Here is a 25,434-nt window from a genome sequence, read left to right as displayed (position 1 = left end):
CTTCCTCCTGCTGTCTCTCTTCCCATGTATTGCCTCGGATTCACTTCTCTGCATGTCCTACCTTCCAGAAAGTGGTCACTTTTCTGTTCCTAGAATTGCTGCTCTTCTTCTCTTTGATCTCCTGTTGAGCTTGTAAGTGTTAAGAATGGTTTGATAACTATCTAGCTGAACTCCTGGGACCCAATGATATTTAAGTCTCCTACTCCTCCTCGAATCCTTTTTAGTCACAGAACTATTTTCCTCAAACAGAAGTGTAGGCAAAGCCTCGTAGGTAAAAAGATAACAATAGAGGAGCTGTGGTTGTTAGTGAGGACCAGAGTTGGGATTAGGACTGGAGACCCTTCGCCTGTTGCTCTCTGCTTCTCAGGAGCTGGGTGACCAGTGGTCTGTGTTTGCCTGGCCTACCCCAGGCTTAGCATTGAGAGTCTTGTGCCTTGGGAGAGCTCTCTGTCCTGGGCAGATCCTATCAGAAGTACAGTTTGAAAGCCCTTGGGTGAGATGACCTCCAAAATCCTGTGAGTGAGGATATGTATCAAAAGACCTCTTTCTACAACCATCTTCACCTCATGACATCAGTGCATCCTGTGGGGTGTTTGGAAATTGGTATATAAGGGCACCTGATTGCTCTCAACTTATGTCCAGGCCTGTCCATGTCCATGAGAGCTGAGAGAGGGAGATGCAGAGGGTTTGATGCTCTGTCCCTAGTTGAAGCATGCATGTATTTTGCTATTGTTTTTAATTATTTGAAAAATTGAGATCATATACCATAAAAATCATTCTTTAAAGTATATATTCAATGGTTTTTAGTATAATTCACAAAGTCATGCAACCGTCACCCCTATCCAATTCCAGAACATTTTTATCCCCTCCAAAAGAAACCTTGCATCCATTAACAGTTACTCCCTATTACCCCCTCTGTCCCCAGACCTTGGCAACCACTGGTTTACTTTCTGTGTTTATGGGTTCACCCATTCTGGACATTTTATGTAAACAGAATTATGAACCATGTGGCCTTTTGTGCCTGGCTTCTTTCACTTTAAGGTCATGTTTTCAAGGTTTATCATGCGGTAGCTGGCATCAGTACTGCATTTCTTTCCATGACTGAATAACAATCCATTGTTTGGATAGACCACATTTTGTTTATCCATTCATCAGTCGATGGACATTTGGATTGTACCCTCTTTTTAGCTATTATAAATAATGCTGCTATGAATATTCGTATAAAAGTTTTTGTGTGGACAGTTCTGTTAGGTTTCTACCTAGGAGTGGAGGTTTTGGGTCGTTGGGTAACCCTATACTTAATTTTTTGAGAAACTGACAAACTATTTTTGCAGCCTAAGCTTTTGGAAGTCTTCTGTTCCTCCTTTAATGAAATCATCTGGTTCTTGTCAAGGGATCATGTAGAGACATTAAGTTAGTCGTTTGGAATGAACGTTTTCTCACAAATGAGGGAGCCGGTAGATGGAATTTTGAAACAAAGCAAAACAAGATGGATCGTGACCTATCTTATTGTAGATTTTTATGTACATATCTATACAAATCAGATCTCTCTGAAGCTAGGAACTAAGTTCTATTCATCTTTTTACTTGCCGAAGACCCCAGTTATTTAAAAAGTATTTATTTCCTGGCTCAATTGATAAGGCATGGTTCCTATCTTCAGGAGATTTGTATTTCTTCCAAGATACCAAAAGGGAAATACAAATAAAATGCTGGAGGGCACTCCAGAGGAGGGATGAGTCTTGCTGCCTGGGGAGCTGGGAGGTGGAAGTCCCTTTCCGATGGAGGAAGGACATTCTGAGTAAGAGACCAAGGCAGAAAGTGGAAGACATTGGGGAAGATGAGTGGCCATGCAAGGCTGGAGTGGAGGGTGCATGAAGTAGACAGGGAAGAGACGAGGGACAAGGAGCTCTTGGAGCCAAACAAAGGGCTCAGCCATCATGAAAGAGGCAGCAGAGGAGTGAAGGGTGTGGGTGATGGCTGATGACCACAGACAGTGGGAGGGTCGGGAGTAGGAGAGGAGAACACCCAGCGGATAGACCTTTTGGAGGCTTCTCAGTCAGCCCTTCTTGGGAGGAGTTTAGCACAGCTTTGAAGATCTTTAGGTGAACTTACAGGATCTCCATCAAAGAATAACTTAGGACATTAATTCGTTCTGTTGCAGACACATTGTTTTATCATGTGTGACAGAGTCCGTTGATTGTTAGAGTCAAATAAAGACAAAAACAGAATTGAAAGGAGAGGGAACAAGGAGAAAAACCTGTCAACTGGGGAACTCATTTTGCACATTTTAGGGTACACGGCTGGTATAGAGCTCAGTATGATAATCTTGGCATTAGGTGGGCCAACCAGGCATATCAGAGGAATCCCTCCCAGTCTTCTGCGGATGCTTCCCAAGACCTGGAGGGTTTAGTGGTCACAAGTGGCACTGAACAGATCTTCCTTGACTTCCTTGACTTATGATGGAGTGACACCCTGATAAACCCATTCTAAGTTAAACATACCATAATTCGAACCATCATCATAAATCCCCATCATCAGTGGGGACACTCTGTGCAGAGGTGACTGGGTCCTAGCACCTCTGGTTTGGCTAGGCCAGGCTACCCCATCTCTTTCATGAAGACCTCCAATCCCTAATATATATACTGATTTGAGTTTTCTTGGGTCCTTTTGTTCCTTCATTTTTCCATAACCATCCCTGTTCCTTACAGAGAAGGAAAGGTACCGCCTGTTTGGACTGGGCTGTGTGGCCTCAGACAGGTCTGGCCTCAGCCCTCTCATGTATAGAACAGGGGGGACAGGGAGTCTGATGTGATTCATTTGCCTCACTGTGGCCAGTGTTCACAAGCATGGACCTTGGAGGTGAAAGGCTTGGCTTTGAGTCTTGACTCTGTCACTTCATAGCAGTGTGGCCTGGAACAAAGCACTTGAACTGAGCCCCAACCTTGTTTTTCATCTGTAAACTATGACTGGTAATAACTGCTGTGGAGTGCTTAGATGTGTAGCAGTAACCATGACCCCTCCCCCTCCACTAATGATGAAAGGGTTTTGAGTGCCCGTTGGTTGCCGGGCCCTGTCCTTTTGACTCTGAAGGGTTCTGTTTCTGTTAAACTCAGGGCTGGGTGCCTGCTTCCAGCTCCGTGTCATTGGTGCTGCATTGTAATGGTTTTGGCTGGCAGAACAACGTTCTGATTTTGTTTCCTGGTTTGGGGATGGTTTGTTCCTTTTTGTTCCTACTTCACCTGCGATGGGAACAGGGAGGCCCAGTGGCCAATGCCTAGGAATTCCCTAGTGTGCTTTTAAGACATGAATGTGTGGTTTGTTGTCCGTTGGCCTAGGGCCATGATCAGGTTTGAAAGCCTTGGCTCTGAGATCTGCTGCCTGGGAATGGAGCCCAGTGCAGAAACTCTGATGTTCCCTCCTGCTCCAAACTCCAGGAGATCCCCGACACAGTCACCATTTCAGAGTTTCCTTTATGCTGTGCAATTTCTAGGTGCTGCCACCCTCAGAATGTGGGTTCCCTGGAAGCACAGGGATTCACTGAAGGGTTCAGTGGCTCAGGAAGTTTCCATTCAATGAGTCTGTCACACCTGCTTTATGCCATACTCTGTGCTGGGCCCTGGGGATACTGCAGAGGCTCAAATGACACTTTTTGTCCCTGACTTTGTATGGAATTGTTTGCAGGGCACAAAGGCAGTCCCTAAGAAATTTCTTCCCCAGAGTTTGGTATGTGTTTTGTCAGAGAAACACCCTTATGTCTGGTAGGTAAGGACCCTGAGAACTCCCTACCTGAGAGCCTCGCACACCTGTGTGAGCCCGTGAATGACCCAGAGATCCTGTGAGAATGTGGAGTGTGATTCAGTAGATCCGGGTGGGGCATTGGAGTCCATATTTCCTTTTTTTTTTTTTTTTTTTAAGATTTATTTATTTGAGAGAGAGAGAGCATGCAAGCAGGGGGAGGAGCAGAGGGCAAAGGAGAAAATCTCAAGCAGACTCTCTGCTGAGTGCAATGCAGGTCTTGATGCCACCACCACCCCAGGATCGTGACCTGAGCTGAAATCAAGAGCCTAATGCTTAGCCGACTGAGCCACCCAGGTCCCCCTGGAGTCCATATTTCTAATAAGCTCCCCAGTGAGGCTGTGTTGCAGGCCTGTGGTCCACACTCTGAGTATCAAGGTTCCAAACCAGTGGTTCTCAGCACTAACTGCACACTAGAACCACCCGGGAGCTTTTCCAAAGAATACCAAGCTGTGGACATTACGCTAAGTGGAAAAAAGCCAAACATAAAAGGCCACATACTGTGTGATTCTATTTGTATGCAATGTCCAGAACAGAGAAATCTAGAGAGACAGAGAGTAGATTTGGGCTTGCCTAGGATTGAGAGTAGAGGAGATGGGGGGGTTAATGGGAGGTTGGTTCTTCCTGGTTGATGAAAACATTTTCTCATTTTTTAAAAAAAGTTGGCGAGTTATATTCAAGACCACTGCAATCTAGAAGGGCAAACTTTATGGTATGTGGATTATGTCTCAATAACTGTCATAAAAAAAATCAGAATCTGGGAGGAGGGAGCTAGATATTGGTAGAAATCAATCTTTCCCAGGTGGTGCTCATGTGTAGGCTAGGGTTATTTGCTCTAATCCAGTGATTCTCAAAGTAGGGTCCTTTGATGCATCAGCATCTCCTGGGAACTTGCTGGAAATGCAGATTCTTGGGCTCCATGCCAGATTTAACTGAAGCAGAAACTTGTGTTTTAAGACACATGCCAGGTGAATCTGATGCCCTTTGAAGTCTGAGAACCTTCGTGGCTAAACACAGTATTTTAAAAATGCAGACAGACCTGGATTTGCAGCACAGTTCCCCCAGTTCTGTCGTGTTACCACAATTACGTGATGTAACCCCTCTGTGCTTCAGTTTCCTCACATAAAAGGTGGATTGCTTCCTCCTAGGAGAGAGCTGTGAGGGTCAAATGAATTAATCTGAATTACTATGTATGAGATGCTTTGGAAGCATTTGGAATCCCATTCTGGGATTTTGATGGGGAGTTAGAGGTGGCAGTGGGACGAGGGCAGGCGGGGGAGAGGGCGGGCGGAGAGAGGACTGCTGTTAGCTAGGTTGTGCATTCGTTGCCTGCAGGGGGCAGACGTTTGCTCTTCACTTGTTGATGTCAGAGCCTGGGGAACCGGGCACTGCCATCCATCAGCTGGTTAGAGCAGAAAGGGTCTCTCATGGGCTGTCAGAGGGTTTGAAATCGTGCCCCAGAATCTCCGTGGCTCAAGAGTGAGAAGTCAATGGAGAGGTTTTGAGAGTGATTTTAGGGAGGGAGGGAAATATACATAATGAGCTAATGCTTTCAGATAACTTGATCTCATTGAACCCTTCTCAGAACACTATGAATTAAGAATTTTAGTCCCCCCCCCCCCTTAAAGAAGTCATGGAAAAATTAAGACTAGGGAAAGCTGCATGACTTGATCAAGGTCTCCGACCAAGAGCAGGGAGGGGCCTCAGGCCTCCGCTCTTCCAGGTAAAACACCACTTCCTGGGTCATTCAAGGAGAATTTGGGGATTTAGGGGTTCCCAGTGGGCTGCCTTGGAATGATGTTGGGGTGTTTGATTAAAAACACCAATGCCTGCTGGAGGAGAATCTCTAGTGACGGAGCCTGGGCACTGGCATCCGCTTCCGGATGCTGCTGGCATGCGGCCAGCTTTGGGAACAACTAGAGGTGTGTCCTATCCCCCCACCACTTTCCTTTCCTCTCACATCTCCTTCCACCCTCGTGCACTTCCCCGGGGTTGTTCAAGCTCTCCAGATAAACGCCCCTTGAAAAGTGCACTGAAGCTCATAGCCCAGACACCATGGGCCGTGTGCCTGCATATTCGGAAGGGCAGGGAGCTGGCGGTCACGCTCTCAGGACAGCGTCTCTGAGCAAATGACATGACACAAATGTTCCTCAATGACAATCAGCCTCCAGAAAGAAGCCAGTGCTCTTGGCACCCTCACGCCCCGAGCAGGCAGGCTCTTCACTGTCTCTGCGAGATGGATCTTCTGAGGGTTTGGGCAGAGGCAGTGCACCCTGGGGCCTCTGACCAAGAGAGTGGAGCCAGCCCAGGGAGGCAAAACCAGTGAAAAGCCCAGCCGCCTGCCTCCTCTCACCACAAGAGGCTCCCTAGAACAGCTGGGCTTGCCACAGCTCTTTGGGCTTCTGGTATCTTCTATCACCTGGGCACCGAGTTGCATTTGAAAACTCCAATTAAGGCTCTTTTTCTTTTTTCATTAATTACTGCTTTTACTGAGGTGTAGTTGGCGCAATGTTACATTACTTTCATGGGTTAAAAGCTGCAATTAAGGCTCTTTATCTACTTTGCAGACTGCTTTGCCCCAAAGATCTTTAGAACCTAGAACAGTAATAATAAACATCTTAAAGACTGAAGCTTCTTTTTTTTTTTTTTTTTTTTTAAGGTTTTATTTATTTGACAGAGAGAGCTCGCACATGACACACAAGCCCGGGGAGAGGCAGGGAGAGGGAGAAGCAGGCTCCCCGCTGAGCAGGGAGCCCAGCACAGCCTCGATCCCAGGACTCTGGGATTATGACCTGAGCCGAAGGCAGACTGAGCCACCCAGCTGCCCCTAACGACAGAAACTTCTTTAAAGGTTTCTCTGCCTCCTACCTCTGAGGCTTGGGAGCAAAAATCCTGCCAAGAAGATGGGGAGGAGCTGAAGATCACCCTTTTCTCAGGCTCCTGTAGATAACATGTCAGGTTCACAGCTCCCTAGGGGTGTGTGTGTGTGTGCGTGACAGTGGGGGGGGGGGGGGGGGGGGGGGGGGGCCGGGGGGGGGGGGGTGGGTGGTCAGGTGCGCCTGGAGTGGGCATGTCCTTGCTGGAGGAGGAGGGCACCGTGGGCTTGCTGGGGATTTTTATCCTCTTGACTACATGTGATCTGCTAGCCCAGCTCTGGCTAGCAGCCGGCACAGCCTGTCCCAGGTGTCAGGGGCCTCCTGGGTCTGGATCTCATATGCTCCCACCCCACTGAACCCCATCCTCGAGGGCTTCCATGCCCTCATCTCCAGGCCCTGGCTTGAGATGGAATCCTGCCTCCCCCAGGTCTGTACCCCGTCCACTCTGGTCTCATCTCCCTGCTCCTCACTTGTCCCCAGTGCCCTTCTCTGTTGGCTCAGGCCGTTTGCGAAAGTGGAAAGGGAGAAGGGGCATCTTTTTTTTTTTTTTTTTTAATTTATTTTCAGCGTAACAGTATTCTTTGTTTTTGCACCACACCCAGTGCTCCATGCAATCCGTGCCCTCTCTAGTACCCACCACCTGGTTCCCCCAACCTCCCACCCCCCGCCCCTTCAAACCCCTCAGATTGTTTTTCAGAGTCCATAGTCTCTCATGGTTCACCTCCCCTTCCAATTTCCCTCAACTCCCTTCTCATCTCCATCTCCCCATGTCCTCCGTGCTATTTGTTATGCTCCTCAAATAAGTGAAACCATATGACAATTGACTCTCTCTGTTTGACTTATTTCACTCAGCATAATCTCTTCCAGTCCCGTCCATGTTGCTACAAAAGTTGGGTATTCATCCTTTCTGATGGAGGCATAATACTCCGTAGTGTATATGGACCACATCTTCCTTATCCATTCGTCCGTTGAAGGGCATCTTGGTTCTTTCCACAGTTTGGCAACCGTGGCCATTGCTGCTCTAAACATTGGGGTACAGATGGCCCTTCTTTTCACTACATCTGTATCTTTGGGGTAAATACCCAGTAGTGCAATTGCAGGGTCATAGGGAAGTTCTATTTTTAATTTCTTGAGGAATCTCCACACTGTACTCAAGGAACTACAAAACACTCATGAAAGAAATTGAAGAAGACACAAACAGATGGAAGACCATTCCATGCTCTTGGATCGGAAGAATAAACATTGTTAAAAATGTCTATACTGCCTAGAGCAATCTATACTTTTAATGCCATTCCGATCAAAATTCCACCGGTGTTTTTCAAAGAGCTGGAGCAAATAATCCAAAAATTTGTATGGAATCAGAAGAGACCCCGAATTGCTAAGGAAATGTTGAAAAACAAAAATAAAACTGGGGGCATCACGTTACCTGATTTCAAGCTTTACTGCAAAGCATGGTACTGGCATAAAAACAGACACATAGACCAGTGGAACAGAGTAGAGAGCCCAGATATGGACCCTCAACTCTATGGGCAAATAATCTTCGACAAAACAGGAAAAAATATACAGTGGAAAAAAGACAGTCTCTTCAATAAATGGTGCTGGGGAAACTGGACAGCCGTATGGAGAAGGGGCATCTTTGCAAAAGAGTGTGCCTGTGGCTTTCTGTTGTTCTAAGGACAAAGGCCAAAATCCTTACTAGGACAGCTTAAGTTCAGGCCCTGCTAAATTAGGGGGGAAAATGTATGTGTGAGGGCTTGTAATTACAATAATAACAACGTGGGGGAAATGCACAGCAGATCTTTTTAGTTCCTCCAGTGCTCAAGCTCTCCGGGCTTTGTGCCTATTGAGCCTGCCGCCCAGAACACTGCCCACCACCTGCCCAGTTAACACCTTTCCAGTTAACACCTTCCCATCCCTGGATCTCAGCTCAGACCCCTGGCACCCAGGCTGCATTAGTCTCCCTCTTCCCTGCTGTCATTGCATCTTTTCCTTCATGGCCCCCACTGCAATGTATTGTTCTTCACTTATGTGTCTGGTTTTTAGACTGAGATCCGTTTCCCTTCTAGATCTTACACTCCATGAATGCAGAGGCCTGTGTCTTCCCTGAACATGGCGGGGGAGGATGTGGACCAGGCACGGCATTTGGTTAACAATTGCTGAACAAAGGAGCCAAGGCTTGCGAGATGCCCAGTGCTGGGCATCACTGCCCACGTGGAAACTTCTCACTAGAGCCCTGGCTGTGTGCACATCTCCGTTCAGATTTCTATACAGCGTATTGTTCTGTGTGGTTTTTCTATGAAGATTTTGTGACTCTTGATATTTTAAATGGTCTCAAACCCTTGGAGGCCATTCTTTCTGACTTGGGTTTAGTTGCATGAGGCTTAAAGTGATTGCCGAGAGGCAACCTCAGCTGTCACAGCAGTTTGGTGCCCTGTGTGTGGCCTGTGGGCAACCCATGCTTGCATTGTTTCCCAGAGGGCTATGGTCTTGTTCGTGGTTACGGGTGCACTCAGAGCTGCCAAATTGGTGCTTGCCTGGGCTTCTGGCTCCTCGTGTGTCTTAGTCATCTCCCAGCCTGGGTTCCTTTAAAGGGCACTGGGTCATGGTGACCTCACTGGAGAATGCTCCAGCCAGTGACCACATCCCCGGTGACATGAGCCCTGTGGTCTCTTTAGGGCAGTACACAGTAGGTGGCTTCTTTGTGACATGGTGAGTGACCTGTGTCTCTGGGAAGCTGTCTTCTACTGCAGTGTTGTCGCAGGCACAGGCGTGAAAGCCAACCTCCTACCCGGCTCCCAGCAACTGGGACCTTGACACCACGTGACACAATCCATCTTCTCCGTATCTTTCAAGTGGAAATTGGGAAAGAATCCCTTTTGATCGTCAGTGTTGCTTGGTCCTTTCTGCAGATTGTGACCCAGTAACGGATTCTGAAACTAAACGTGTGGGCCATCACCAGTATTTAGAAAAAACAGAAAGAGGGGCACCTGGCTGGCTCAGTTGGTAGAGCATGTGAGTCTTGATTTCAAGGTCTTGTGTTCAAGCTGCATGCTGGGCAATAAAGCCTACTTAAAAAAAAAAAAAAAAAAAAAGTTGGACAGGGATAGCAGTCTGTAATATACGTAGTGAAAATAAGTATTTTTTGGTGAAACTTCTCTTTTAGGTGTGTGTGCATGCAAACAATCCTCCAATAACATATATTTCTTATAGTCAAAAATACCCAATCATCACACTTTATTGCATGTCTCACTTGGACTCGACAATGTCACTACCACCTCTGTTTTGCTTCTTCTTAAAGGTATGCGAAATCCAGTCAGATCAAGACTGTGTCAAGCAGCAAGATATTTTTTAAAGGAAGTAGATTTCGATATAGGTGGGTACCTGTGGTTCCATTTTGATGGTGGGTTGGGGTGGGGGCTTCCATTTACTTCCATTTACTAAATCAGGGCTCTTCGGTTTGTATGCCTGTTTTGGTCCTCCCTTCCCATTCCACACATGTGTGACAGTCATGGGCCCCCCTCAAATTCCACTGTAACTTCTCTGATGGAGCAGATAAGGCCATTGTGAAGTTAAAAAAAATAATACATGCGCACATCCCTCCCCTTCTGCTCTGAGTGTTCACAGACGTTGTGTTTCTTTTTTGCAGTGGTAAAGTTGCCAAAGAGGTGGTGGAGGCCAGCTCCAAGATTCAGAGGGAGCCTCCGGAGGTACACAGGTAGGTGGGGTGATATCTGGGGCTCTGGGAAGCTTCAGGGATGGACAGAAGGATTTCAGGCTTGCTTTGCCAAATTCTCTATATCAGGAGGGGGCATGAGGTCACCAGCTGCCTGTACACGTATCAGTATGGGTACGTCTGTTTCCAGGCATTGCACCCTCTCTGTCCTGGAAATCTCTCAGGGACAGACTTGACAGGGCCGTGGCGTGAGTGTGGCCCGACTCCATTCTGAGTCGCTTGCTCTGTGGGAAGTCATTGGCTTGACTGGGCCTGGAGTGTCACATGAAGAGTGTGTGTGAGGCACGGTGGTATCCTCTCCTGGCTGAGTCTGTCATCCTGCCCTCTTAGAACTGTTCTCTCTTCCTGCCTCTGTTCATCAGATGTGGCCAGCACCCATTGACCCCACCTTCTCTTAGACATTTTCACATGAGGAAGGCAGAGGGTACTCCTTGTTTCTGGGGCTACTCACTCCCAAAGGTCTCTCAGAGAAATGAGAAACTTAGTCATTAGTGGTTCAAGAGCACACGACTTCGTAATGTGGCAGTCTGTTGCTGTTTGTTAAATATTCTCTTGGTCATGTTGGACTTTATATCACCATGAGACACAGATTGTTGCACGCCCTAAACCTCAGACCTGCTAAATATCTAAGGCTGAACATTCTCATCATGATGTTCTCCTTTTTGAGGGCAAGACCACCCTAAGTTAGGTTTTTTTAGGAGGTTCCCACACACAGGTTGGCACCTCTTCCTTCCTTCCCCTTTGGACTTGGAGGAGTCTCCCCTATGCTTGCATTTGCGCAGTCTCCTCTGTTTCCGGCATGACCCAGTGAGCTGGGTGCCTCTTACACTATTGCCTGGGTTGTTGGGTCTCTCGGAAGTGTGGCTGAGCCAGCCTGGCCAGGCATTCAGATAGCGCTTCTCTCCCCCACCAGGGAGCAGGACTAGAGTTGGCACAGGAGCCCATGAAGATGTGTACAGAGAAGAATTCATTCCTGGTTCGGGTGACCCAGTGGGCAGTGGTCATGTGCACATCTGCAGAAGCGGTCTTTCCTGCTTCGAGAAGCAGGAGATGGCAGTAGGGTTAGGGAGCACCATAGCCAGGGGGCACCTTAGTCCAAAACCATGGAGGTTTTCTAACCTATCTTGATAACACTAGTCTTTTCTTTGTATTTATTTAATTTTAAGATAGTCTTTACAGTCCCTCTTCTACCACTGGTTACAAAGTGTGGCAGAAATGAAAAAGAGGAAATGATTAAAAAAAAAAAGTCTCATTTAACTTTCCTAGACTCGGCCAGAAATGACCTTAAGAATCACCTAATTAGATGTATCTGTAGTCTAGGGAACTTGGATCTCAGAGTTAAAAGTTAAAGGGAAAAGATCTATCTAAAGACATAAATTCTGTTCTGTGGCAGACCTAAGCCTGTGTTCTTTGTAGCATTTGCCACCCAGAAAACCTCTGGCATTCTCTTAGAAGCTGGGGGGCAGAACCACCCCCAGGGACTCTGCTTGGGTTTTAGTTTTCTAACTTGAAGTGTGAGTGTTTGATCTTAAAGAAAAGAAGAAGAAGAAATACTTGATGCTGGGGAATTCTCTTGATAGGTCAAACACAAAGAAGGACACTGTTCTTAACAATATGCTTTCAGAGACTCATATTCCCAATATGTAAGACTTTCTAAGAATCCTGTAATCATCTTTGGTTAATGAGATCAGAAATAATTTGAAAAAGTATTTCTTTTTTCAATTGAGATATGCATAATTCATGGGAATCAAGGATTCTCTCCTAGATCAGGGCTTCTCAAACTTTAACTTAGACAGGGGTCGCCTACGGATCTTGTTAAAATCAGATTCTGATTCATGAATCTGACCTTTCTAATGAGCTCCCCGGTGGTGGCCATGTGGCTGGTTCAGAGACCACACTTTGAGTAGCCAGGCCGTGGGAGTGAAGGGAGCAGAGTGGCCATAGTAAGAATCTTTTCCCAGAATGGACAGAACCACCAGAGCCGATGGGAAAGAAGGCATCAGTCAATTCATAGTTTCCCTTTTCTGGAATCTTCTAAAATCCCCCAGGGATGTTATTACAAACCAGGACCTATAGGCCCTTGATACACTGGTTCATATGCCTTTTCTTTCCCTTCTACTGACCCCTTTTATGTGTATATGAAAGCCTATCGGGTCCACATGCTCAGAACATCTGGTCCTCAGATTTTTGGCAGTATTTCTCAAATCTCTGACAATATAAGGAAGAATTTGTTTAAAGTAATGATGCAGAGCAAGCTGTGGGAGGAAAAGGCTTGTGTCTGTTTGGTCATCTGAGTATCACTCAACACCTAACACAGCACTTGTCACATAATAGAGGTCAGTACATAGTTGCTGATTGAACATGTGAACTAGGGGTGTGGGATGACAGCAGAATGCAGGCCGTTTTCCAAGACCTGAGATCTCTCCAGCTGGGGACCTTGCCCTCCCACGAGGCAATAATGCAATCAGAGCCAAGGAGGTGTACCACTTTCAGTTGTAACTTCTCATTTCTTCCCAGTGGCCAGTTGCATGGTAGGACATTTTTTCTCTTAATCAATTAGTTTTTAATTCTTTTGGCTTCTTTGATGTGGCTGTCAAAAGTGAGAGTATAGCAATGAACTCTTTTCTCTGGCTCTGTTAATAGAAGAGCGCTCCTTTAGAATGGCGATGGTAAGGTCTCAGTTGTCTTTCCTCATGGTTGAGAGTGTACTCTTCAAAGAATGGCAAGTTCATGGGCTACTACTTTTGCTGAGGTTTGTGTGTTTAAAGAGAGACAACACAGATTAAGGACACTGTCTTGAGATTTTTCTTTTTTTTTTTTTCAAAAAGAGAAAAACTAACTCTCATGATTGCTCACTGATCTTTGCTGGTGATAGGATCCCCCTAGCAAAGCCCTCCCAGGCTGGCTACTTGGTGAGAATCGCTCACCCATGCCAGCAGTCCAGGGAGGCAAAAGGTTGCTGCTTGATGAGCCCAGGGCTGGCTGTGTGAGTCACCTGGGCACAACAGCCACCATTGGGGGACACCCAGAGGCAGCATTTGGACCTGAAACAGCACCAGTCTAGGGGTCATGAACTTGGTTGTGTTGCTTACGGGCTGGGTGGTCTAATCTTGGTTGTGTTGCTTTCAAGCTGTGTGGTCTTGGGTAAGTCTCTTAACTTCTCTGATCATCAATTTACTCATCTATAAAATGAGATTCCAAATATTACTTTGCCCAACTTCTAGATTTTGTTATGGGCATAAAAATAATGTGCTTTAAAAAGTTAGGAAGTGCCATACAAATGTGAGGTGATGTATTAGTCCTGTCTCTCATCCAAAAATGGGAAGCTGTAATTTAACAGGCATGTCCTCATTAAAGCGTCTTCAGTTGGAGTTTGGATGACAGGCCAACAGCACTTGCTTCACTCAAGGACTGGTGCAGGAATTCCATGAGCCTTGTGTTAGTTGTTCTATATTATGCCATCAGTTTTGCTTTTTTTTTTTTTTTTTTTTTTTTAAGATTTTATTTATTTGACAGAGAGTGAGGCAGTGAGAGAGGGAGCACAAGCTAGGGGAGTGGGAGAGGGAGAAGCAGGCTTCCCACTGAGCAGGCAACTGGATGTGGGGCTCGATCCCAGGACCCCGAGATCAGTCTTGAGCCGAAGGCAGATGCTTAATGACTGAGCCACTCAGGAGCTCCTATGAGCCCAGGGCTGGCTGTGTGAGCCACCTGGGCACAACAGCCACCATTGGAGGACACCCAGAGGCAGCATTTGGACCTGAAACAGCACCAGTCTAGGGGTCATGAACTTGGTTGTGTTGCAACTTCTAAGTTGGTTTCTAAGAAACCAATCTTAGAATGTCCTTACAATTTCTGAGGAAAACCTTTTTATCTCAATAGAATTCCCAGTCACTGTTTCATTGGAAAAAAGTTCTGTGCTGAATACAAAGAGGGTAAGGCATTTTGCAGAATCCATTGATGGGGGGATTCTGAGAATGGGAAATATGGCACAGACCCTTGGCTGGCTTGGAGAGACTCCAGCCAGAGAGGCTGTTACATCAGGACCTTGGAAGGGCAGGGTGGGAGCTGACTGGGATGCTGGCACATCTTCTAGAAGACCACCTGACACAGTGGAACTTCATATAGCCAGAAAGCAGGACAGTAGCAGTAGTGACCAGAGTCCTCTCTGGGACACTATAGGATAAATCATGCAGGAAGGCAGTGGAGAGCGCAGCAAAAGCCCTGGCTGAGAATCAGCTTACCTGAGTCTGCTTATCTGCAGTATCTCTAGGCAAGTCCTATAATTTCACCGAGTCTCAGTGTCCTCATCTATGAATATGGTATTCTCCTTGCCTGTCTCAGAGGGCCACTGAGAAAAACAAACATGGCCAAGTATGTAAACCACTTTGTAAACTAAAAAAGGCGCCATCACATTCTGGCATTACATTAATGGGTAGTGGTAGTATAACTTGCTGGTGGCTCTTGCTCGAAATGAAACCAGGATCAGCTGGCAGCTTTAAGAAGGTTGCAAGGAGAGAGGAAACCTGTAGTCTACTGGGGTTGTGGAGAAAGTGTGAGAGATAGGCATTTTGATTCTGGTTTTGATAATCTTGCCCTTTAGCTATCCCAGTACCCAATACCAAGGTCTGGAGCCCCGGATCCTTTGTGCTCCAGAGAAACTCTCGCGTTGTGTTCACCTTTGGGTTTATCTGAGTCTTGTACTTAGTGGGAGGCAGTGTTCACCTCTGAGTCATAGAACTGGAGAGATTCAGGGTTGTGATCGACTGTGTGGCCTATCCTCAGCAGACCCTAAACCCCGTTGACCCTGGCCAAAGGCCTCCACTACAGTGTGGCAGTAGAAGCCTGTAAGCATGGGTGCTGAATTCGTATCCTCCCCACCTCCCAGTGCCCAGCAGGCTCACATGGGCGAGCTCAGCCTGTCCCAATACCGGGCAAGCAGCCAGATGTTGCAGTGTTGGCACTGGAGGGGGTCAGGGGGCAGGATGCTTTATACCTCCAAGTGAAAAGTGTTGGGATGGGGCACTGCTGTGGAGAAAAAGATCCTCCATAAAGGCTCGTTACAGGCCCTCCTTGATGAAATGCAGTAATTTCTGGGGGATGGAACTGCTGCCAGTCAGTTGGCAGGGTGGCCGGAGGTGGGGCAGAGAGATTCGTGCAACAATGGAAAATGGGCTTTTCTGAGGTCAGGAACCTCCATGGTCCACACAAACGTGGCGGCATGTGCTTTGCAGAGCTAGAACAAACAGTTCAGTCATGAGGGCTGTAGGGCCAGAGGAAATCCCATGAAAGCTCAAAAAATGAGGACCCACCCTCCCTCCCTCCCTCCCTTCCTTCCTTCCTCCCTTCCTTCCTTCTGTCTGCAAGGAAACGCTGTCTCCATTTCTTTCCTTGTCAACCCTGCCATGCTTGCCAGAGAACCCTTGGCCATGATTATCCTCCATGGGACGCACACTTTTCCAACTGTGGCTGTAGCACATTAATGAGTCATGAAAATAGACTAGCACTTCAAACAAAATGAAATAGAATGAGGGGGGAATAAGTGAATCACACATAACAAGAGTTACTGTGGTTGCATGAAACATTGCTTTACTTGTGTCTTCCCATGTGGGTACAGAGAAATGACATAAAATTTCTTAATGGGGGTGTCCGTCAAAAAGTCTGAAAATCGTAGTTCTAGAGAGTGAGTTACTTCATGCAAGGACCATGGCTCACTGGAACAAGGCAGATCATCTGATGTATATGTATCAGCTGCAAATAAGTAGTTGTAGAGTGAAATGATGAAGGATGGGACTCCATGGTTAAGCAAGTCTTCATCATTTTTTTCCCTCCAGTGCCAGTTGTGGGGGGTACTGGGTTCTTCTCCTTCCCTGTCCTGTGCCAAACAGAAATGCCTAAGCTGTAAGATAGTCCTGTAACCAACCTGGGGAAGCCAGGATTGCATTCAATTTACTTCAATTTCGAATGTGAGCAGCCCTTAATAAGATACCTAGGGAGGCTCTGTAAGGCACACCAGAATGGCTAGATCAGTCTGTGCCCTTAAGGTGCTTTGCCAAGGTGGAGCTGATTATTAGTACAGCAGTAATGGCAGAGAGACAGAGGTGCCAAATGCCATGAGATGTGAAAGAAGGGAGAGTAGTGTGAGGGGAGAGAAAGAGAACAAATGAAAATGTGTCATGAGGGTCATCCAAGGGGGCATCAAAGGCTTAGGAGACATTGGACACCATCTTTGAAGAGTGGGTTGGTTTGGGTTTTGAGACGAGACACTGGACGCCGTCTTTGAAGAGTGAGTTGGTTTGGGTTTTGACAGGAAACATGAGGAGGAGAAGGGTGCTGAAACACCCACTGGAGGTACCCTACCTCCCTATCTTTCAGAGCAGACAGCTGGTCTCCCTGCAGCAGATGGTGTGGATGGGTTTCCTGCTATCAGCCAATAGTCTTGACGAGATGTTCGTACATTTTCCTTGCCATCTGCTGCCCTTTGCAGCCAATAACAGGTGTATGCTGCTTTCAGAAGCAGAGCTTCGGTGGCTGGCTGGTGAGAGGGCTGTGAATCTGAATGGGAGTATTAAACATAGATATTAAATATTGGACATCTAGCAACAGCAAGATAGCTCGAGGCTGTCTGACTGGGTTATGTTTTCATTTTTGGTTTCTTGGTGGTTGTTAAATTACTTTGAGCCACGCCCTTCATTCACTTTTCTGTGTATCTAGTTCAGTGACACCTGCCTCCCATGTCGTTTTCAGTGTCCGTGTTGTCACCTCATATGCCTCAGTCTGGTGATTTATGGGGAAATAAGTTTTTTCACTACATTGCATTAGAATACACAGGACATTCTGTCAGAACTGAAATAAAAAGGGCTGTCTCTCCTAAGTTTTATGTTGTCTTTACCACTGGCCTCATCCACTGTGGGAGTCTAGAGACAGTTCCCAACTTGGATAGCTGACCAAGATGGAGGAGCTGACATTCACAATGAAAGCCAATTCCCTCTGATTTGTGTCTGTTTTCAGAACCAGTATGACTCAGAGCCGCAGTTCCTACTCCTTGAACAAACAGCTCATCATTAACATGGAGCCCCTGAAGCCCCTGCTGCCTTCCCCCAATGAGCAAGAAGAGGAACTTCCATTGGGTGAGGGTAAGTACCCTTCCTTCCAGAAGCTGGCATTGTAGGCTTACCATGACGGGACGAGTGAGGTGCCAATTCTGGGTACCTAGGTAATGTTTGGGGTTGGGGATGGAATGAATCATAAACTATTTCTTATAAGTAAGCTGTTTGCTGCTGGAAGACTGTATTATTTTGAGAGTTATAAAGTTTCTCCAGGAAAAAGCCCATGGATACAAAGTAGTCCTAAAAATTATGTGTTAAAGCAGTAATGCTGTTAGCCCCCCCACTGTCTAGTGTGTTAGCCACTCGCAATGCATGGCTATTTAAAACTAAGTTTAAATTCAGTTCTAGTCACATAAACTGCATTTCCAATGAGTAATAGCCACATGTGGCTAATGGCTGCCATCATGGAGAGGTCAGACCAAGAACATTTCCACCACTGTAGAAAGTTCTACTGAATGGTAAGTTTTTATTATAATTAAATTAGTGGTTGTAAAGAATTCTCTGTAAGTCTTTATATTGGTCATTCTGTTCTGCCTCCCTATTTCTTCATACTTATATTCCGTTTTCCGAGGCCTTTCTTGTATTTTCTCTGATAGTTTTGATACAAGCTAAAGCGCATATAGTCCATCTCAACCCAAAAGTTGTTGTATTTTTAAGGACTCTACTATATGTGCATCTAGGCCTTTTTGGCTTTTAAGGACTTTACTTCCTTCAGGGACGAATCTCCCCACAATGTTTGCTGGAGACATTTCATGAGGCAAACCTCACACATGAATTATCAAGGTATATTCTAAAATGCACTCAAAATAAAGTTATTGGAGCCCTGAACACAAACACAACATGATTTTCCTTAGTGACTTGGGTTTCATCACTTAAAATATGGATACTGGGCAGTTTCAAGAGGGCAGGTTTCTCTGTCCCCCAAAAGACCTCCTTTAGCTGCAGCTTCGATTCTCGAATCCTGTCCACAGGGGAAAACCCTGCAGCCTGTAATGAGAGTATGGCTTGGGATGCAAATACCCTTGGGAGAAGGAGCAGCAGGTACTTCACACCGAAGTGTAAATAATTTTTAGTAAATCTTTTCCTGAGAGAAAGCTTAATGGCTAGGAGGAGAACTGGACAGCTTAGATGCCCCCAATTCCTTGAGTGGAAAGAAAGCATTGCAAGATAGGAAATGTGGGGCCTCGGGAGACATCCTTATCCCCAGCTGAGCCACAAGGTGATGACAAGGAGAATGGCCTTGGTCTACTCCTGGCCTGTGCTCTTGGTTTTAGCAACTAACTCTGTAATTTCCCAAGGGTCTCTGGGTCCATGTTGCTTGTCTATATTTTCTAGCACCCTGTCTGATTTTATATGTTTTTCACCTGTAATAAAAGTCGCTTTCATTTCTGATCCCCAGGGATTTTTCTGGACTTCCTCCTGTAGAGAAGGAAAAATTCTTCCTCTTTGAGGTTTTTCAGCTGGACCAAGATTTAATTTACATAAGATAAATTAACAGGAGAGAAAACCCTCAAGTTTTATTATGTGCACATGGAGGCCCCAAAATGAAATTGAGACCCAAAGAAGTGATTAAAGCAGGCAGTTTGTATATGTTTTAGACAAAGAGACAATAAATTTGGGAGGAATTGACAGGATAAAGAAAACAGGTGTTTGGGAGCTTTAATTATTAGGGAATTCTAAGCAGACATTAGGCTAGGGTCTAGTAGATTGGAAAAAAATAACAAGGTTTGTACAGCTTTCTCAGCTTTGAAGTCCTTATCTCTGGTGACAAGGATTTTTTTTTTTGAAGGTTTTATTTATTTATCAGAGAAAGAGGCAGACAGAGTGTAAGCAGAGGGAGGGAGAAGCATGTTCTCTGCTGAGCAAGGAGCCCGATGCGGAACCCGATCCCAGAACCCTGGGGTCATGACCTGAGCTGAAGGCGATGCTTAACTGGCTGAGCTACCCAGGGGCCCTGACAAGGATATCCTTTTGCTTCTCATTAGAAGGAGGGTGTTTTTCATAATGGAGATTTGTTTCCTGCTCTCAGAGGGACAGAGGAGGGTCCAAGTGACCTTGCACTGGTCACTTACCAAGTAGCTTCAATTCAAAATAATCAATATGAACTGTGATACATTTTGAGTGACTTGCCCTTGACCCCTACATATTTCTGTACCTGGAATATTTGGTTTAATGGAAATTCCTTTCTCTGGAGGTCATGATTCTCCCAAGGTTGAATGGAGAAGAGAAAAGGAAAAAGAACAACCCAAGCCTGGAGCTGTGACTGTGTTTTGTCTACAAAGGTGGAAACCTAGATGGGAACATTATTCCATGGGGAATATGGAAGTCAGGCCACTCTGGCCCTAGGAGTCACCCCTCAGAATATAACAGGGAACTGGGCAAACTTCCCCTTGGGCCCTTTACCCCATTCAGTTAAAAGTCATTTTGTTTCATTTTCTCTAATGAGGTTCCACTGCTAAATCCTAACCTTAACACAAACGGTGTAGACAAGAGACACTTACGTTATAATGAACTGCAATAAAAATAAAAATTTTCATGATATATGATAAGAATCCATAAACAACCTTTTCAGTTTTTCTAGTTGCTTAAAGAAGAATCTTAAATTCTTTCACCAGCTATAAAGTCAAACTGATAGGTTTCTCTCTTAAAAAGTCCAAAATGGCTCTATAAATGTCTAATAAAACTTTTTTTATTAGGCAGTCTCCTTATGGGAATCTTGTGGGTTTTGAAGCTCAGGCAAATCCTATCAATCTCCAGGATATAGAATCAACTTAAAAGGGAAAGAAGTAAAAGTGGCAGTATTGTTACGTGTCTAGTGGATGGAATGACCTTCTCAGTCTAGAGAAAGAGCAAAATCATTTTAGGTCCCGTGAAATTCAGAGTTATGATTCCCACAGTGAAACTAGCTCTTTTTTTTTTTTTTTAAGATTTTATTTATTTGACAGAGAGATCACAAGTAGGCAGAGAGGCAGGCAGAGAGAGGGGGGAAGCAGGCTCCCTGACGAGCAGAGAGCCCCATGTGGGGCTCTATCCCAGGACCCTGAGATCATGACCTGAGATGAAGGCAGAGACTTTAACCCACTGAGCCACCCAGGCGCCCCAAGCTCTGTGTTCTTGATACCATCCTATCTCTGTTAACTATTTTAGAGTCTGATTCTGCTCCATGTCTTGTCTTTGAGTATCAGGCAGTGGGATTTAGACATTCCATAGGGATGAATATTTTATAGATTTGTATTTCTCTGGTATATAAAGACAAGAGAGGCAGAGACCACCGCTTTAAACAAAGATATCTCCACCTTTGTGGATGGACTGTCTTTCTTAATACATACAGTGTAATGAATTTAGTTTCATCTTTGTATTTTGATATTGTAGTGCTTTTTATGCTTCACCAAGAGCCAAATTGAAAGAAGCTAGGAATTCATTCATTCCTTCATGCAACATCTATGACAAATACAACCAGTACAACTGGTAGACCACACTTAGCGTGTGCAGGTTACTGTAGCCTTATAAAGATGTAGGTGCTGTCTTCCTCAAGGCTCACAGCCTGTTGGCGAGACACCAGTGAAATCACAGAGGTGATGAGTAGGTTCTGGCTTTGCCAGTTGAAGGTGTGCTCACTTTTCTGTGTGCCTCATGAGATCTCAGTGCTTCAAGCTACCTGGAGAGTGTCTTGTTCCCCTTTAGTCTGATTAGAGTGTCTGAGATAAAACTGACTGACAAGCAGAGGGAGTTGTGAGTGGCCTGATCTGCCTACACTGGTTGCTGGTGTGGCTTTGGGGAAGAAAGGTCAGGGAAAAGTGAAAGGGCAGGTAAACTTAAGAAAGGACCGGATCATGATGGGTCTCCATGACTTGCTAAGGAGAGTTTAGACTTGAACCAGAGGGTACTTGGGAGGCACTGGAGGATTTCAGGCGTGGCAATGACCTGATTGGAATTATGGTTTATATCATTTGTGGGGTAAAGGGGGCAGATTTGAGGCAGGTGTGGCTGGAGCAGAGGTTTTCAGTGTCAGCACCATTGACATCTTAAGCTGGATCATTTTTTGTTGGGGACTGTCCTGAGCTTTGTAGGATGTTGAGTGGCATCCTTGGCTTTTACCCAGCAGATGCCAGTAGTACCCCACCTGTCTTGATAACCAAAAATGTCTCCAGGTGTTGTCAGGTGTTCCCTGGGGAACAAAATTGCCCCCTGGCTGAGACTCTCTGGGTTGGAGGCAGAGAGACCACACAGGAACCTTTGCACAAGCCCAGAAAATAGGTAACCAAGGGCTGAATGAGACAGAGGGAGTGGACTCAGGAGGAGGCAGTGCGTCTAAGCTAATAAAGTGGTAGAGTTGTTGAGAAGGGCTCACTGCTTCCCCTGGCAGGTGGGCAGCCCGGGGACTCCTGTCCAGGCTCTGCCCTTGTCTCTGAGACTCTGAGAGTGAACTCTATAAGGAAGAGACTGCTGAGGCACAGGAAGGCTTAAGTGACATTGGAGCTCTTGAGAGAGTTACACACTGTGCATTGCTTTGCTGAGCTTCAGACGTGGAGTGGAGAATGCTGGGACATCACTATTCCCCAACTCTGTATAGTGGTTCAGATTCTTGTTTGGGGGTATTTCAAATCACATGTTTTGGAACTGGATCCAAGAACAGGTCAAGGCTGACAGTCTGAGTTAAAAGAGTTGTCTTGTTAGGAATATTTTTAAAAAGGCTGGGAGAAGAAAGAAGGTCCTAACCGTGACCCTTGGAGGCACAGTCTCTGTGAGGTCCTGGGAAGATCCTGGCACCTTGTCTCACATGGGTGCCGTGGTGGTAGCGTTTGTGAGGCCATCATGTCTCTCCGGGGTTATAACCACTCATTTGTCTGACAAGCTCTTTCTATTCTGCCTAGAGCTTCATGCTTCTCAAAGACAGCTGTGGAGAGCATGATTGCCCAGATTAGCCCAGTGGCACTCTGGGAGAACGTGTGACCCCATTCATTCACACGACAGGACAGCTGGAGGATTAGCTGTGAAGTATGGGCTGTGTCTGGGTAGAGAAAAAAACAAAATCCACTCCTAGGCACTGCTAGGCAACAGGGAAGTTCAGTACTGCCCCAGAGTTGCTCAGTTACAGAATCCAAGTAGATTAATGCTATGGAAAACTTTCTCTGAAAATGGGCAGTCCATTTGCAAAGTGTCACGAGGAACTTATGAAAATTTCGGGAGGGGGCGCCTTGGTGGCTCAGTCATTAAGCATCTGCCTTTGGCTCAGGTCATGATCTCAGGGTCTTGGGATCAAGCCCTGCATTGGGTTCCCTGCTGAGCAGACAGCTTGCTTCTCCCTCTCCCTCTGCTGCTCCCCTGGCTTGTGCATGTGTGCTCCCTCTCTGTCAATAATAAAATCTTTGAAAAAAAAAAAAAAAAAGAAAATTTCAGGAGAAGAAAAAAATTGAAAGTGGGAATTGTTCAGGGTAAAAATGGTATTTTAAGCAGTCATTAGTCTGAATAAAATCACATGCCATATGGAGGTAACGGTCTCCATAGTGTAGGTAGCAATATGCTTGGTGGAGTGTATTTTTTGTTACAGGAGAATGCTGGACTATGGTAAAGAAAGTGAATAACAGTAATCACGTGGGACTTTGTAGCTGGCAATTAGTGACACCCAGTGAACATCACCCTGGTCTACCAGAGCAGTGGGGCAGGCAGGCATAAATAAATAGGCAGGAAACCATGCTTTCTTCCCCATGATAGAAAAAACTACATAAGAGTTGAAAGTGTTTGACACCCTCTTGCTAGCAAACAAAAGCACAGTGGGGACACCCGAATTTCCATAAAGGAGTGTCTTCAAGGGTGGCTTGAAGCTGTACTTGCTTCTTGAGAACTTGATTTGCTTCTTGCACTTGCTTCTTCTTGCACTTGATTGCGAATGTGCCTACACCTGTGAAATAGGTTGAAAATGAAAGTAATGATGGAAAAGATGGAATAGAAAAGATGGAAATTAAAGAGAGTGGTAAAACTAGCTCTCCTATGCCACCATTTAGCTGTGTGTGTGTGTGTGTGTGTGTGTGTGTGTCTGTCTGTGTGTCTGTCCCTGGAAGTGTTTGTGTGTGTTTGTGCATGGGTGTTTGAGTGTGTGCACGTGTGACAGATGGGGCTCTGTGTGTGGAGAGGCGAGGGTGTGTTTAAAGGGTTGTTTACACTGTCTAGCCCTAACCATAGATTGCTTAAGATGATGTCATTGAAATTCCAGAAAATCTGTGTGTTCACCCATGGAAGGTATTTTGAGCATATGAAAGGAGTATTGTCCTCATCATCAACCATGCTCTATCCTTGACCCCCTCTTTTCCAAGCCAACACATAACAGGCGACCTGTGGGGCCTACTGCATTTTCGCATCTTAGGGTCTTTCTTTTATTTTTATCTGAGTATAGTTGACACACGATGTTACATTATTTCAGGTGTGCAGCCTAGTGATTTGACAAGTCTACACATTGTGCTCAGCTCCCCACAAGTGTAGCTGCCATCTGTCACCATACAACCCTATTGCATTATCACTGACTTTATGTCATGCCTTATATTCCCCTATTTGTTCATTCCATAACTGGAAGCCCGTGTCTCCCTCTATCCTTCATCTGTTTTGCCCATCATTCCCTCCAGCCCTCTGGGAACCATCAGTTTGTTCTCTGAATTTATATGTCTGATTCTGCTTTATGTTGGTCTGTTTATTCATGTATTTTTTTAGATTCCATATATGAATGAAATCATATGGTATTTGTTTTTCTCCATCTGACTTATTTCACTTAACATGATACCCTCTAGGTCCATCCATGTTGTCACAAATGGCACAATTTCATCCTTTTTAATGGCTGCATAGTATATGTATATACCACATCTTCCTTATCCATTCATCTACTGGTGGGCACTTAGCTTGCTTCCATATCTTGGATATTGCAAATAACTCTGCAAGAAACATAGGGATGCATATATTTTCTTGAATTAGTGTTTTTGCTTCTACTAGGTAAATACCCAGTAGTGAAGCTACTTAATCATATAATATTTCTATTTTTAATTTTTGAAGAGCTTCCATATTGTTTTCCATAGTGGTTGTACCAATTTACATTCTCATCAACAGTTTACAAGGGTTTTTTTTTTTTTTCTCTCTACATACTCACCAATTCTTGTTATTTCTTGTCTTTTTGATTTTTGCTATTCTGACAGGTGTGAGCTGATATCTCATTGTGGTTTTGATTTGCATTTTCCTGATGATTAGCAACCTTGAGTATCTTTTCATATGCCTGTTGGCCATCTGTATGTCTTCTTTGGAAAAATGTCAATTCAAGTCTTTTGCCCATTTTTTAAATAGATTTTTGGGTTTTTTGATGTTGAGTTATGTAAGTTCTTTATACATTTTAGATACTAACCTTCTACCAGATATACCATTTGTAAATATTTTCTCCCATTCAGTAGATTGTCTTTCCTTTTTGTTGATTGTTTCCTTCACTGTGCAGAAGTTTTTTATTTTGACGTAGTTCCAATAGTTTATTTTTGCTTTTTTGTGTGTGTTTCCCTGCTTGTGTGTGTGTGTTTTGCTTTTGCTTGTCTTGGGAGACATGTCTAGAAAAATATTATTATTGCCAATGTCAGAGAAATTACTGCCCATGCTCTCAGGATTTTTATAGTTTCAGGTCTCACATTTGGGTCTTTAATCCATTTTGAGTTTATTTTTATGTATGGTGTAAGAAAGTGGTCCCATTTCATTCTTCTGCGATATCACTGTCCAGTCTTCCCAACACCAGTTGTTGAAGAGACTGTCTTTTTCCCATTGGATATTCTTGCCTCCTTTGTCATAGATTAGTTGACCATATAATCGTGAGTTTATTTCTGGGGTCTCTATTCTATTCTATTGATCTTTGTGGCTACTTTTTGTGCCTGTACCATGCTGTTTTGATTACTGCAGATTT

At 45.2% G+C, this 25,434-nt stretch overlaps 1 protein-coding gene across 1 annotated transcript in view; it reads left to right on the top strand.

Moving 5' to 3' along the window:
* Window positions 1–25,434, top strand: part of LOC111153568 (FERM domain containing 3) — a 348,258-nt gene that overhangs the window by 264,160 nt on the left and 58,664 nt on the right. The window contains exons 11-13 of the mRNA XM_022512676.1: window positions 9,970–10,044; window positions 10,318–10,386; window positions 17,413–17,537. Of these exons, the coding sequence (XP_022368384.1) occupies window positions 9,970–10,044; window positions 10,318–10,386; window positions 17,413–17,537 (269 nt within the window). The remainder of the gene's footprint in view (window positions 1–9,969; window positions 10,045–10,317; window positions 10,387–17,412; window positions 17,538–25,434) is intronic.

The sequence above is a fragment of the Enhydra lutris genome, unplaced genomic scaffold (genome assembly GCF_002288905.1).
Source record: "Enhydra lutris kenyoni isolate GAN:26980312 unplaced genomic scaffold, ASM228890v2 scaffoldscaffold33, whole genome shotgun sequence".
NCBI lineage: Eukaryota > Metazoa > Chordata > Mammalia > Carnivora > Mustelidae > Enhydra > Enhydra lutris.
This window is presented reverse-complemented; position numbering and strand designations above follow the sequence as displayed.